Source organism: Eschrichtius robustus, chromosome 8 (assembly GCF_028021215.1).
Source record: "Eschrichtius robustus isolate mEscRob2 chromosome 8, mEscRob2.pri, whole genome shotgun sequence".
NCBI lineage: Eukaryota > Metazoa > Chordata > Mammalia > Artiodactyla > Eschrichtiidae > Eschrichtius > Eschrichtius robustus.
In genome coordinates, this window is record NC_090831.1 from 53,414,860 (window position 1) to 53,430,971 (window position 16,112).

At 37.5% G+C, this 16,112-nt stretch overlaps 1 protein-coding gene across 7 annotated transcripts in view; it reads left to right on the plus strand.

Annotated features, from left to right (window-relative positions):
* Window positions 1-16,112, plus strand: part of RUNDC3B (RUN domain containing 3B) — a 157,112-nt gene that overhangs the window by 90,147 nt on the left and 50,853 nt on the right. For all 7 annotated transcript variants that reach the window (XM_068549939.1, XM_068549941.1, XM_068549944.1 and 4 more), the window contains 2 exons: window positions 1,598-1,687; window positions 3,780-3,860. In XM_068549939.1, the coding sequence (XP_068406040.1) occupies window positions 1,598-1,687; window positions 3,780-3,860 (171 nt within the window). The remainder of the gene's footprint in view (window positions 1-1,597; window positions 1,688-3,779; window positions 3,861-16,112) is intronic.

Consider the following 16,112-nt stretch of genomic DNA (forward strand, 5'->3'; position numbering starts at 1 on the left):
AGTTGATAAAATATTCTGTCAACAGCCAATTTAGCCATTGGGGCAGGGACAAGATCTCAGATGTATAGATTTGTCTAAATATCTTTTAGACAAATCTGTATATCTTAGATTACCTTTTTGTGGAACACCTCAGTTGAATATGTAGAAATTACTTCCCTTTATTTTACTAATCTTTGTTAGGCTGGAACTTTTAGTTTTTCTCCTTTTATGTAAATGAATAAAAACAATTCCCATATTTCCGAGGAAACAGAAAACATCTAATCCAAGCTAGTCTTCCCACCATGTTTGTTGGCAGCCTTACATCTGTCAGAGGGTAAATAGTTGTCTCTTATTTTTCTTTGTACTTTTTATTCATATAAAATGCCTTAAGGTCCATAACAGAGGTTAAATTCTCTTTAAATATTTTTGTTTTAAAAGAAGTATTATGGTTTAATAGAAAATATGTAGAACTTAAAGTAAGAAGGATTGGTTTTCCTCCTTGATAAGTTTATCAACATAAGCTTGGGCAAATTGTTTTAACCTGACTCAGTTCTTGATGGTGCATTTGAAATGAATGACAATTCCTTCAGCATTTACTTCATGGGCTTTGCAATTATTAAATAGTATGATTGTAAAAGTATTTGGTAAACTGTGGACTATTCAGTATTGATGATAGTATTATAAACTTTACATGCAGCCTTTATAAACTCATGAATATGGAAAAGAGCAAGACAAATTTCATTTAATAAGAAACTTTCCTTTTAGTTAGTGGGGTGTTATAGAGTGGTGTTCACTGTGTGTAATATAAATAGTTATAACAATTTAATTATCCCTGTTACTGAACATAAACCAGTTTTTGCATACTATTATTTTTAAAAAGAAGTAAATTCAATGATCTTACATTCTTTTGTGGAAAAATACCTTAAGCCCATATTAAATAATATTTTTTTCAAAATATTTATTTTAAATATTTTAAAATAAAACTTTAGTATTTTAAAAATTAACATTAACCAAAACAGAAAGCTTTCCAGGAATTAGCACAGATAGATTCATATTCACTTTTTGTCAAAGATATGATGAATACTTTTTTTTCATAGGCAGCCACCTTGCTAGCCCATCTGCCCTATTAGTATTGTAGTGTTAAAGGTTAGCATAAATTACTATTAATCACACCTTCCTAGTTCTTAATTTAGTTAATAACCGTTGGAATTACAGAAAAACAGAATGTATGTTTGTGTTTGTTCTATGTATAGAATAATAATCTACATAGTATTGAAAATAGACCAGTATAAATGACTGTGAATTTACCATCTTTCAGTTTACATTTATATTGCTTCACTCTTAGAGAAAAATGCTAGACACTGTAGACCCCTTGAATGCGTCACTTTGGGGATTCTTTTTAAGAGAGGTATAAGCACTTAGAATGATTTTCTTTGTTACGGTGGCAGCTTTTTTTTTCTAAATATCTGCAAGACTTGAGTGATCCAAGTATGTTCTTGTTGTGACAAATTAAATAAAATTTAGTTCTTTCTACTTTAGCTTGGGCTCTAAGTGATTTCTGTAGATGAAACTTCAGTCAGTTTTTAATATTTATGTGTTCACCCATTTCACTTTTTAGGAGATTTTATGAAGATGGAGCAATTGTCTTGGGTGAGGAAGCAAATATGCTTGCTGGCATGCTGCTTGGACTCAATGCTATTGATTTCAGGTATTTCATCTAACTACATGCATTATGACTTAAAGTTTTTCTACCTCATAATAGTTTCTACTTATGATTCTTTTCTTTCAGTTTTCTAAATAAGTAAAGCACACACTTGGATATTGATTTGATTTATGTTGTTCCCTTTCGAATGAGATCAGTTTTCTAAATAGGTTTGCTCTCAAAAAAGAGGCTGTCTCAAACTTAGGCAATTAACTGACAACCTTGCTCTCTAGTTTGGGTAAAAAGAAAGCTTGGACCACATCCTGCCAAGCAGAGAAGTCATGCACTCTGGTAGCACTGAAGGAAGGTTTTGGATCTCATCTCTTAGTATTTTTCAACTACTGCTTTAAAATGAAAAAGAAATACACTAAAAGAAAATTCAAACCCAGAAAGATTTTCATTGTCTCATGTGGTGAGATAACGAGGATATTGACAGACTATCTTAGGTATGTTATGTTTCTTGTTTTGTATCTAGACTATTAAAAATTTTGTTAATATTTGCTTTTATTATCAACAAGATGAATTGATTTCAGAATAAGATTACAAGTACTAAAAATGGACATTGTAAGTTCTTTTTAGGTTGATGGCAGTATCCTTTTGCATTTCTTTAATTGATCTAAGATTTTACATTGTACTAAAAGTAAAAGGTTTGTCTAGAATAAGAACTCAAACATGAGAATGAAGGAAGTATTATATTTTTATTGAAATATATCACTTAAAAATCCAAGAATGTTAACAAATAAGTATAAAACTTAAATGAAAATCTACTTTTCATTTTTAGTTCATTTTTGAACTAAAAAATAATGCTACCCAGTTTCACAGAGGTTAACTTTTTCTAGTAAATCACTTCTTTTGCAAAATACTTTTCACTTTGTAAGTGTAACTTTCCTCTATTTAAAATTTGATAAGTGGGATTGGGTTAATTAGCTTAATTCTTTATGATGAACACGATGGATGCAGTTATGAAGGTTGTCTTTATGATCCCTCTAAGGGTGTTAACTTTTTACATGGCATGTTGCCGGCTCTGTCCAAATACTTTACAACTTAATTTATTTTTTAGTTGGAAAAAAAAAATGGGATAAGAATCTAAACTCTTGGCTTACTGTAACCCATTGATACTGTATAGAGAGCAGGTGTCTTAAAGATGCATTAGTAACATTTCTATAAATGAAGGAAAGCCCAGGTAAAATGTTGCCACTTTGATTCTTTCCTCATTCAATTCTGGAAAAATATATACTGCACCCTTGATATTAACATATTACAACAAGTATTTCAACAGGCAAATTTCCCAAAGAAACCAGAAGGTAGTGGTTCATATATGAATTTTTTTCTTTCTTTTTTTTTTTTTAATTAATTTATTTTATTTATTTATTTTTGGCTGCACTGGGTCTTCGTTGCTGCTTGCGGGCTTTCTCGAGTTGCGGCTAGCAGGGCCTATTCTTCGTTGCGGTGCGCGGGCTTCTCATTGCGGTGGCTTCTCTTGTTGCGGAGCACGGGCTCTAGGCGCGTGGGCTTCAGTGGTTGTAGCACGCGGGCTCAGTAGTTGTGGCTTGCGGGCTCCAGAGCACAGGCTAAGCAGCTGTGGCGCACGGGCCCAGCTGCTCCGTGGCATATGGGATCTTCCCAGACCAGGGCTCAAACCCACGTCCGCTGAATTGGCAGGCTGGCTCTCAACCACTGTGCCACCAGGGAAACCACATGAATTTTTTCTAATTAGACCTTTTTAAGAGATATTAAGTGTCACCTGAGAATTTGTAAATGTGAACAACAAGGCTTCATTTGAAAATTCTCTAGCGATGTCTTAAGAATTTAATAAAGACCAAGATAGTATGAAATAAATAATGTTTGAACAGATTTCTCAGTAAGTTTTACTTTTGCATGATATATTTATGTAACAGTGTTATTAACTCATGCAAGCCTTTGTTATTGACATGGAAGGTAGAATATCTTTATGAGGTGTTTATAACAAGTCACATTTAAATTACAAATAAAAAATTCACCTGCAATTTGATGAAACAAATGTCTCTAACAAGAGATTGTTTATAACACTTTGATTTAAATTTTTATGTATTAATATATTTACTGTCTATTGTCTTAGCTTCTGCCTGAAGGGAGAAGGATTAGATGGCAACTTTCCTGCTGTAATAGACTATACACCATATTTGAAGTTTACCCAAAGGTATTTGACATTTTGAAATATGTTATTGAAATCTTAATTTATAATTGAATGTCTTGTTGTGCAATATATTCATCTGATTAAAACTACTTTTTATAAAACATTTATTTCAGTATCAGAGATCATTCAAAAATATAAACTCCAGTTGTGTTTTTAGTATATATGTAAATATATAGTTTTTACATAATTGTAATCCCTGTGTAAATATAGTTTTTAAAAAATAGCATGTATTTCTACTGCTGTAGTCAATATAATAACTTTAATAGCTCTATAATAGTCCATTGAGATTACAAAACTATAATTCATTATTTAGATTGTTTTTCATTTATCTCCATTATAATGAAAAGAATAATGAACATTTTTGTGCAAATAAATTTTCCTTTTGTTTCTGTTGTGAATTTATAGAGTTATTCAGGTAAGTACAGTAAAAAATTTTGTGGCTCTTAAAGTCTGTTCTTAGAGTTGTATCAGTTTATCCTACTACCAGTATTTTGTGAGAGTTATGGATTTTCCATAATCTCATCAGCATTGAAAATTAATCAGATGAAATCTAAAGATATTCTGAAGATCTTCTTGCATAATTGATTTCCTGAATAGAATAATGATCTTTATATACTTCTTTTTTTTTTCACATCTTTATTGGAGTATAAATGCTTTACAGTGTTGTGTTAGTTTCTGCTGTACAACAAAGTGAATCAGCTATATGTATACATATATCCCCATATCCCCTCCCTCTTGCGCCTCCCTCCCACCCTCCCTATGCCACCCCTCTAGGTCGTCACAAAGCATTGAGCTGATCTCCCTGTGCTGTGCCGCAGCTTCCTACTAGCCATCCATTTTACATTTGGTAGTGTATATATGTCAGTGCTACTCTCTCACCTCATCCCAGCTTCCCCTTACCCCCTTGTGCCCTCAAGTCCATTCTCTACGTCTGTGTCTTTATGCCTGCCCTGCCACTAGGTTCATGAGTACCACTTTTTAAAATGCCATACATATGCATTAGCGTACAGTGTTTGTTTTTCTCTTTCTGACTTACTTCACTCTGTATGACAGATTCTAGGTCCATCCACTTCACTACAAATAACTCAATTTTGTTCCTTTTTTATGGCTGAGTAATATTCCATTGTATATATGTGCCACATCTTCTTTATCCATTTATCTGTCGATGGACATTTAGGTTGCATCCATGTGCTGGCTCTTGTAAATAGTGCTGCAGTGAACATTGTGGAACATGTATCTTTTTGAATTATGGTTTTCTCAGGGTATATGCCCAGTAGTGGGATTGCTGGGTCATATGGTAGTTCTATTTTTAGTTTTTTTAAGGAACCTCCATACTGTTCTCCATAGTGGCTGTATCAGTTTACATTCCCACCAACAGTGCAGGAGGGTTCCCTTTTCTCCACACCCTCTCCAGCACTTATTTTTCTAGATTTTTTGATGATGGCCATTCTGACCAGTGTGAGGTGATATCTCATTGTGGTTTTGATTTGCATTTCTCTAATCATTAGTGATGTTGAGCATCTTTTCATGTATTTGTTGGCCATCTGTATATCTTCTTTGGAGAAATGTCTATTTAGGTCTTCCACCCATTTTTGAATTGGGTTGTTTGGTTTTGTGATATTGAGCTGCATGAGCTGCTTGTATATTTTGGAGATTAATCTTTTGTCCGTTGTTTCATTTGCAAATATTTTCTCCCATTCTGAGGGTTGTCTTTTGGTCTTGTTTATGGTTTCCTTTGCTGTGCAAAAGCTTTTAAGTTTCATTAGGTCCCATTTGTTTATTTTTGTTTTTATTTCCCTTACTCTAGGAGGTGGGTCAAAAAGGATCTTGCTATGATGTATGTCATACAGTGTTCTGCCTGTCTTTTCCTCTAAGAGTTTTATAGTGTCTGGCCTTATTTAATCCATTTTGAGTTTATTTTTGTGTATGGTGTTAGGGTGTGTTCTAATTTCATTCTTTTACATGTAGCTCTCCAGTTTTCCCAGCACCACTTATTGAAGAGGCTGCCATTTCTCCATTGTATATTCTTGCCTCCTTTATCAAAGATGAGGTGACCATATGTGCGTGGGTTTATCTCTTGGCTTTCTATCCCATTCCACTGATCTATATTTCTGTTTTTGTGCCAGTACCATACTGTCCTGATTACTGTAGCTTTGTAGTATATATAGTCTGAAGTCAGGGAGCCTGATTCCTCCAGCTCTGTTTTTCTTTCTCAAGATTGCTTTGGCTATTCAGGGTATTTTGTGTTTCCATACAAACTGTAAAATTTTTTGTTCTAGTTCTGTGAAAAATGCCATTGGTAATTTGATAGGGATTGCATTGAACCTGTAGGTCGCTTTGGGTGTAGTACAGCCATTTTCACAATATTGGTTCTTCCAGCCCAGGAGCATGGTATAGCTCTCCATCTGTTTATGTTATCTTTGATTTCTTTCATTACTGTTTTATAGTTTTCTGATTACAGGTCTTTTGCCTCCTTAGGTGGGTTTATTCCTAGGTATTTTATTCTTTTTGTTGCAATGGTAAATGGGATTGTTTCCTTAATTTCTCTTTCTGATCTTTCGTTGTTACTGTATAGGAATGCAAGAGATTTCTGTGCATTAATTTTGTATCCTGCAACCCTACCAAATTCACTGATTAGTTCCAGTAGTTTTCTGGTGGCATCTTTAGGGTTTTCTATGTATAGTATCATGTCATCTGCAAACAGTGACAGTTTTACTTCTTCTTTTCCAATTTGTATTCCTTTTATTTCTTTTTCTTCTCTGATTGTCATGGCTAGGACTTCCAAAACTATGTTGAATAATAGTGGCGAGAGCGGACATCCTTGTCTTGTTCCTGATTAGTGGAAATGCTTTCAGCTTTTCACCATTGAGCATGATGTTCGCTGTGGGTTTGTAATATATGGCTTTTATTATGTTGAGGCAGGTTCCCTCTATGCCCACTTTCTGGAGAGTTTTTATCATTAATGGGTGTTGAATTTTTTAAAAAATTTTATTTATTTATTATTTATTTTTGGCTGCATTGGGTCTTTGTTGCTGTGCGCAGGCTTTCTCTAGTTGTGGCGAGCGGGGGCTACTCTTCGTTGCGGTGCATGGGCCTCTCATTGTGGTGGGTTCTCTTGTTACGGAGCACGGGCTCTAGGCACACGGGCTTCAAGTTGTGGCACGCAGGCTTCAATAGTTGTGGCTTGCGGGCTCTAGAGTGCAGGTTCAGTAGTTGTGGCGCACAGGCTTAGTTGCTTTGCACCATGTGGCATCTTCCTAGACCAGGGCTTGAACTAGTGTCCCCTGCATTGGCAGGTGGATTCTTAACCACTGTGCCACCAGGGAAGTCTCTCTTTATGATTTCTTTCCTTCTGCTAACTTTGGGTTTTCTTTGTTCTTCTTTCTCTAATTGCTGTAGGTGTAAGGTTAGATTGTTTATTTGAGATTTTTCTTGTGTCTTGAGGTGAGCTTGAATTGCTATGAACTTCCTTCTTAGAACTGCTTTTTCTGCATCCCATAGGTTTTTGGATCATCGTGTTTTCGTTGTCATTTGTTTCTAGGTATTTTTTTACTTCTTCTTTGATTTCTTCAATGATCTCTTGGCTATTTAGCAGTGCGCTGTCTAGCCTCCATGTATTTGTGTTTTTTACCGTTTTTTTCCTGTAATTGATTTCTAATCTCATAGCATTGTGGTCGGAAAAGATGCTTGATATGATTTCAATTCTCTTAAATTTTCCAAGGCTTGATTTTTGACCCAAGATGTGGTCTATTCTGGAGAACGTTTCGTGTGCACTTGAGAAGAAAGTGTAGTTTTCCGCTTTCAAGTGTAATGTCCTAAAAATATCAATTAAGTCTGTCTGGTCTATTGTGTCATTTAAAGCTTGTGTTTCCTTACTGATTTTCTGTCTGGATGATCTACTGGTGTAAGTGGGGTGTTAAAGTCCCCCACTATTATTGTATTACTGTCAATTTCTCCTTTTATGGCTGTTAGCATTTGCCTTATGTATTTTGAGGTGCTCTGTTGGGTGCATAAATATTTATAATTGTTACGTTTTCTTCTTGGATTGATCCCTTGATCATTATGTAGTGTCCTTCTTTATCTCTTGTAACAGTCTTTAATTTAAAGCCTATTTTATCTGATATGAGTATTGCTACTCCAGCTTTCTTGTGATTTCCGTTTGCATGGAATATCTTTTTCCATCCCCTCACTTTCAGTCCGTATGTGTCCCTAGGTCTGAAGTGGGTTTCTTGTAGACAGCATCTATAAGGGTTTTGTTTTTGTATTCATTCAGCCAGTCTGTGTCTTTTGGTTGGAGCATTTAATCCATTTACATTCAAGGTGATTATCGATATGTATGTTCCTATTACCATTTTCATAACTGATTTGGGTTTGTTTTTGTGGGTCTTTTTCTTCTCTTGTGTTTCCCACTTAGAGAAGTTCCTTTAGCATTTGTTGTAAAGCTGGTTTGGTGGTGCTGAATTCTCATAGCTTTTGTTTGTCTGTAAAGTTTTTGATTTCTCCGTCAATCTGAATGAGATCCCTGCTGGGTAGAGTAATCTTGGCTCTAGGTTCTTCCCTTTCATCACTTTAAATATGTCCTTCCACTCCCTTCTGTCTTGCAGAGTTTCTGCTGAAAGATCAGCTGTTAACCTTATGGGGATTCCCTTGTATGTTATTTGTTGCTTTTCCCTTGCTGCTTTTAATATTTTTTGTTTGTATTTAATTTTTGATAGTTTGATTAATATGTGTCTCGGCGTGTTTCTCTTTGGGTTTATCCTATATGGGACTCTCTATGCTTCCTGGACTTGATTGACTATGTCCTTTCCCATGTTAGGGAAGTTTTTGACTATAATCTCTTCAAATATTTTCTCAGACCCTTTCTTTTCCTCTTCTTCTTCCAGAACCCCTATAATTCAAATGTTGGTACGTTTAATGTTGTCTCAGAGGTCTCTGAGACTATCCTCAATTCTTTTCATTCTTTTTTCTTTATTCTACTCCCCACCAGTTATTTCCACCATTTTATCTTCCAGCTCACTTATCCATTGTTTTGCCTTAGTTACTCTGTTATTGATTCCTTCTAGAATATTTTACATTTCAGTTATTGTGTTGTTCATCACTGTTTGTTTGCTCTTTAGTTCTTCTAGATCTTTGTTAAACGTTTCTTGTATTTTCTCCATTCTGTTTCTGAGATTCTGGATCATCTTTACTATCATTACTCCGAATTCTTTTTCAGGTAGGTTGCCTATTTTGTCTTCATTTATTTGATCTTGTATGTTTTTACCTTTCTCCTTTGTCTGTAACATATTTTTTTGGCCTGAGGCGTCCAGCACTGGAGTTTGCAGGCAGTTGTGTAGAACCAGGTCTTGGTGCTGAGATGAGGACCTCTGGGAGGCCTCACTCCAATTAATATTCCCTGGGGTCTGAGGTTCTCTGTTAGTCCAGCAGTTTGGGCTTGGTGCTCCCACCACAGGAGCTCGGGCCAACCTCCAGCCTGGGAACCAAGATTCCGCAAGCTGCATGATGTGGCCAAAAAAAAAAACAAAAACAAAACCAAGTAGTACAATAACAAAGAATAAAAAATAAAATAAAATTAGAAAGATAAAAAATATATTAGGAAAAATAAAAATATAATTGAAAAAACTGCAACAAGGTAAAACAAAAACCACAACAGAAAAAAGAAAATAAATAAACAAATAAATTTAAAAAAAGAGGGGGGGAACAAGCCAAAAGGAGCAGAGCAATAACAAAGTATAAAGAATACAATAGGGCTTCCCTGGTGGCGCAGTGGTTGAGAATCTGCCTGCCAATGCAGGGGACACGGGTTCGAGCCCTGGTCTGGGAAGATCCCACATGCCGCAGAGCAAATAGGCCCGTGAGCCACAATTACTGAGCCTGCGCATCTGGAGCCTGTGCTCCGCAACAAGAGAGGCCGCGATAGTGAGAGGCCCGCGCACCGCGATGAAGAGTGGCCCCCACTTGCCACAATTAGAGAAAGCCCTCGCACAGAAACAAAGACCCAACACAGCCATAAATAAATAAATTAAATTAAATAAAAAATTAAAAAATAATAATAATAATATTAAAAAAAAGAATACAATAAAATTAGAAAAATAAAAGATTTATTAGAAAAAATAAAACTATAAATGAATCAACAACAGGGTAAAACAGAACCCCAACCTAAAAGAAGAAAAAAGAAAAAAAAGCCTTGGCTAAGTGGGGCAGAGTTTAGATGGGGTTTGGAACATAGCCAGGGGTGGGGTTTAGGGTGGGGTGGGGCCTTGGTGGGGAGTGACGTTTCAGCGTGGGGCAGGGCCTAGGCTCAAGACCCATACCAGCTGGAAAAGGCCTTGTGGGCGGGGCCTAGGCAGGCGACGTTCAAGCGTAGGGCGGGGCCTCTGCTTAGGACCTGCACAGAAGGGGAGAGGCAGCACGTTCGAAGAAGGGCTTCTGGCGTGTGGGGTTGTGGAGTTTGGAGGCAAGGTCCTGGGTGAGGGTGTGTGGGTAGGGGTTAGGCCCAGCGCATTGGAAGGGGTCTCTGAGGGGGTCTCCGAGCCTAGAGGTAGGGCCCTGGGTTGGGGGTGTGGGGGCGGGGCTTGGGTTCTGCGGCAGGCGGGAGGCTCTGAGGGCAGAGGATTAGGCCCGGGAGCCCAAGAGGCTGTGCCTAAGTGGGCAGGGAAAGCCTGGCCCCATTCCCTTCCGTTCCTTCACGCCCCTGCCCCACCGTTTCCCGCAGGGTCTCCCCCATCTCGTGGGTGTGTCCCACTGGGTGTAGGAACTCCTTCCCTCCCCCAGCCGCCCCTCAGGGGCGCCAGTCCTGTCCCTCCTCCCCCCTTCCCTCCCCCCACCCAGGCCCCACGTCCTACCCAGTCGCTGGGGGTTCCTCCTGTCCCCTTAGGTGTCTGTGGTCCCCCACCGGTGCCGGGTAGGTGCCCTAGTTGTGCGGGCGATGCGAATTTCGCATCCTCCTAGTCTGCCATCTTGACTCCGCCCCCCTCTCTTTATATACTTCTGAAATGTTATGATCAGGCCAAAGCTGTAAGGGAGATAGAGTGAGTAATATATGTATATATATAATATATGTATGTGTACACACAAACATACACACACACTTGAGATACATTTATTGAGTGCCTAAAGAAACTTTCCTAGGGATACATGCATGTCAAGAGTATAGGAACTTTGTGAACTTCTAAAAAGGAATGCAGTCCCTGTATCCAAGATAATCACCATCTAGTAAGAGAAGTCACTATGATTTCAGAGCTAGGAGTGTGAAGCTATTTTAGGTGATGAAGGAGAAGGAGGAATAGAGTATTATGGTACAAAGATTTCTAACTTAAGTAAGTGGATCCCTTGGGAAAAGGGATAATTCTGTTACATTAGATCTAGAAAAGAAATACACCAAGAAGATGTTTTAAACAGGCATAAAATTGTACTGTTTTGGGATATGTTCGGATTATAGGACATTTTGTGAAGATAACGGATAGTTCAAAACAGTACTAGTAAAAATATCAATACTATTTATTGCATGTTTATTATATAGCAAGCATTGTTCTAAGTCCTTTACTTCTATTAACTCATTAATCTCCTCAAAAGCCAGTGAGGTAAGCACCACTGTCCTTATTTTTAAATGAGAAAACTGAAACACAGGTTAAATACCTTGTACGTAGTCACACAGCTAGTTTGTGCAGAGTGGGCCTCAAGTCTGAAATTAAAGAGCAAGGTGACAGTTGGAGATAGGAGTTTGGTCATCAGAATGCAGATAGAAAAGCTATTTTTAGTGATTTAGGAAATAATTTAAATTAAAAAATGAAGAGAAATATAAATACAGATTTTTCTCTTTTCTTACATAAGAGACTGTAGTAATTATTACAATGCTTTTATAAAGATACGATAATGAAGCCTTCTCATCTGGTGCCCTCAGAATGAGTTTAATGATCTATATTCTATGTCCCCAGCTGCTTAGCCACTTTTGTCTGATTTTTTGTGCAGCTTCCTCTTTCTTTAATGCACTAATCCAAACATATATGTATACCTTCCTCTTCTTTATATACTAAAGGATCCCTACTATCTTGTTATATAAAGAATACTAAAACAAGAAAGGAAATACCAATTCAACCTAGTCATAACCCAGTTAGCATTACAGACCATGGAGTTTTTCTTTTTACAAAGATTTAAACTATCCTAACAGTCATAAAGAGCCAATATTTTTTAAATTGAATTACTTCCACCCAAATGTACCTGTAATTAGACACAATTTTTAAAAATTCTATTTGATGCCTAATTTAAGAAACCGTAAGAGTCTCTCCCTCCCCAAATTACTGCTTTTAACTTATTTGGAAAATAAGTATTTATTGTAGAATAATTGGAAAATACAGAAAGGTAGAAAGTAGAAGAAAGCTTAAGTCACTCATCTTACATTTAAGGAGCAACTGCTAGAAGCATTAACATTTTAATGGATAGCTTTCAGCCTTTTCTGTGCATAGGAATATTTTTTAATTAAAATGGAAGCATAATATACATGTAACTCTTTCCCTTAATACTGTATAGTGAACATTGTTGCATGTCTTTAACTATCCTTCTATAGCATCATTTCCTAAAATGAATAGAACTCATTATTTGTATAGTATGTTAACCCAGTTATTGTTGGACTTTTGGAGTGCATTTAGTTCCCTGTCGTATATAGTATTGCAGTTAATATCCTTGTAACTACATCTTTTTATGCAGAACCATCATTATTTCTTTAAGTTAAAATCCTGGAAGTAGGGGCTTCCCTGGTGGCACAGTGGTTAAGAATCTGCCTGCCAATGCAGGGGACATGGGCTTGAGCCCTGGTCCAGGAAGATCCCACATGCCGCAGAATAACTAAGCCCATGCACCACAACTACTGAGCCTGCGAGCCACAACAACTGAGGCCGCATGCCACAACTACTGAAGCCCACACGCCTAGAGCCCATGCTCCGCCACAATAGAAGCCACCGCAATGAGAAGCCCTCACACCTCAACGAAGAGTAGCCCCTGCTTGCTGCAACTAGAGAAAGCCCACATGCAGCAACGCAGACCCAGCACAGCCAAAAATAAATTAAAAAAAAAAAAATCCTGGAAGTAGAATTTCTAGTATATATGTTATTGAAACTTTTGAAACATGCTGTCAAGAGAGCATGTCCAGAGAGGCCATACTAATTTAGATCCTATCAGCAATATGTGACAGTGCCTGCCTCCACAATTTCCAACTTAAAGGTGTGGCTAATTCTGTAAGTAAAAAATGATATCCTGTTGTTGTTTTGGTTTGCATTTATTTGATTGCTGATGAAGTTGAACTTTAAAAAATATTTATTAGCTATTAGTCTTTTGAAATAGAGTTTTATCCTTCTGAAGCTAAATATATGAAATATGTTAATAGAAAACATCCTAAAATGTATTTCATATTTTAAATTGGTTTAATTAAGTTTTAGGTTGTGTACCAGTGAGAAAAGTTTTTTCTGAGTTACTGCTTGGTGTAACTTTAAACATTTTTTTCTTGAATGGATTTTAGGCCAAAAAAGGCTAGTACTAGCCAATGATTATTGGTCTTCTATGATGCCTTCAATTTTTCACTTTAAAATATAGCATTCTAATAGCTAAGTCTTTATACTTAGAATGATTATTTCCTAAAGAGGTAAATTTCTGCAAACAAAATTGCTGAGTGAAAGAGACCATGAACGATCAAGCATGCTGTTAAATTGCCCTTCCTAAACGTAGCATTCCATATACTGTCCATATCTGCAGGTTCCACATCCATGAATCAACCAACTGTGGATCAAATGTGTATGGGACTTGTACATATAAGGGACTTGAGCATCCATGGACTTTGATATCTGGGGGGGCTCCTGGAACCAGTCCTTCATGAGTACTGAGGGACCACTGTACTCTGCCTTTTCCCCCTCTTAGTAGGGAGAAACTAATCATTTGCTACCAAAGGCCAGTCTTTTGGCCTGTGTACTGCATCCCATCCTGTCTTTTCTGTTTAAGGTCTTAGCTCCAGCAGTTGTCCCCTTCCATTAATTTTTCCTTTTCTAGATCTTCCCACACATCACAGCATATAAGCATGTTGTTATTTTCCCCATCTTAAAAAATGAAACAGAGAAACTTTCCTAACCCCACATTCACTTCTAGCTGTTTCTCAGTACCCCTTCCTTTATGACAAAACCGTGCCTCCCTTTTTTTTTTGCCTCCATTCTCTCTTGAACTATTCAAATGAGCTTTAATACCTACCACTGAAACTGCTCTTTTCAGAGTTACCAGTAATTGTCTTGTTGCCAAATCCAGGGGTTAGTTTCCTCACTTTACTTGACCTTGGAGCAGTTGTTTGATACACATGACTGCTCTTGTCAGCACTCCTGCTTTTCCTCCTTTTTGCTCCTTCTTACTCTCCTTCACTGCTTTCTCCGCATTTCCCCAACCTCTCAATGTCGGACTGTTTCAGAGATCAGTCCTGAATCATCTTCTCTGTCTATACTAAGTAGTTCCATCCAGTTTCATGGCTTTAAATACTATCTATATGCTGCTTCTTTCCCAAATATATACTTCCACCTGGAACACTACTCTAAACTCTGAACTCATACATCCAGCTGCCAACTTGACACCTCCACTTGGATGTGTAATAAGCACCTCAGATACAACATGTACAATAATGAACTCCTAATCCCACCACCCCACACACCCCCTCACACAAAAAAACTTTCCTGCCTTTAGTCTTTGCCATTCCAAGGATGGTAGTTCTGGCATTCCAGTTGTTCATGCTCAAAAACTTTGGAGTCATTGTTGAATTCTCTCTTCCATAATCCACATATGATCCATCAGCAGATATTTTTGCACCACCGTCACCTCCTAAATTTAAACCTGGAGATTTGCAAGGGTCTTCATGCTTCACCTCTGACTCCTGTAGCTTATTTCTCCACAGAGCAGCCAGAGTGATCCTTCTGAAATAGAAGTCAAATCGCTTCATTCCTCTGCTCACAACTCTCCAGTAGTTTCTTTCCTTCGGACCCGAAGTGAAAAACAAATTCCTTAGCTGGTCTGTTCTCCAGTACCTCTCTGACCTCATGTCTTACTCCCTGCCCTGTTACTCACTGTGCTTCAGTAACACTGGCCATCTTTTTATCCCTTGAGAACACCGGGCACACCTGTGCATCTTTCTGTTCTCTCTACCAGGAGCACAGTCTCTCTCAGATATTTGCATGGCTAGTTTGCTCATCTCTAAAACTCAGCTTAATACCACTTTAGTAATGAAGCCTCCACTGAATGTTCTGTCTAAAATAGTGATACCAGTTCCCCTTACTGGTGTGACCTCAAGCAACTGCTTATCATCTCTTATTCTCATTTTCTTCATTTGCTGAATGAACCTATGAAATAGTACAGCAATACCTCATGGGGATATCATGAGGATTAATGAGGTGATGTATGTGAAGTGTTTATACAGTTCCTTGGACCACCATAGTCAGTATTTATTTTCTGCCTTGTCCTTATAAGGAACTTCCTTGTTATCAGTTCTCCCTTTCTACTCTTGGATGTTTTTATTTATTTTTTGTTTAAAAAAATTTTTTGTATTCATTGCTTTATTCTTTGTTTCCATATATATATAAATTTATTTATTAATTTATTTTTACTTTTGGCTGCGTTGGGTCTTTGTTCCTGCACGCAGGCTTTCTCTAGTTGTGGCGAGCGGGGGCTACTCTGTGTTGCAGTGCACGGGCTTCTCATTGCGGTGGCTTCTCTTGTTGCAGAGCACGGGCTCTAGGTGCGTGGGCTTCAGTCGTTGTGGCACATGGGCTCAGTAGTTGTGGCTAGTGGGCTCTAGAGCACAGGCTCAGTAGTTGTGGTGCATGGGCTTAGTTGCTCCGCAGCGTGTGGGATCTTCCCAGAACAGGGATGGAATCCGTGTCCCCTTCACTGGCAGGCAGATTTCTAACCAGTGTGCCACCAGGGAAGTCGCTCTTGGATGTTTTTAAAACTTACTGATTTATTTATGATCTTTCCAGTTTCTATTATTGGTTCAGTTTTGGTAAATTATATTTTGTTAAAATTTTCAGAATTTTATATTGTGATGTTCAGAGAATTTCTTTTAATATCTTTTAAATCTCTTTTCATCTCTAGTTATATTACCTTTTGCTTTTTGTTATCGTAACTTTTATTTTTTTGTCTTTTTTAAATCATCCTTGCCAAAGCTTTATCAATTTTGTTAGTCATTAAGTGTTTGTTTTTCTTTGTTGATCCTCTGTTGTACCTTTGCCATCT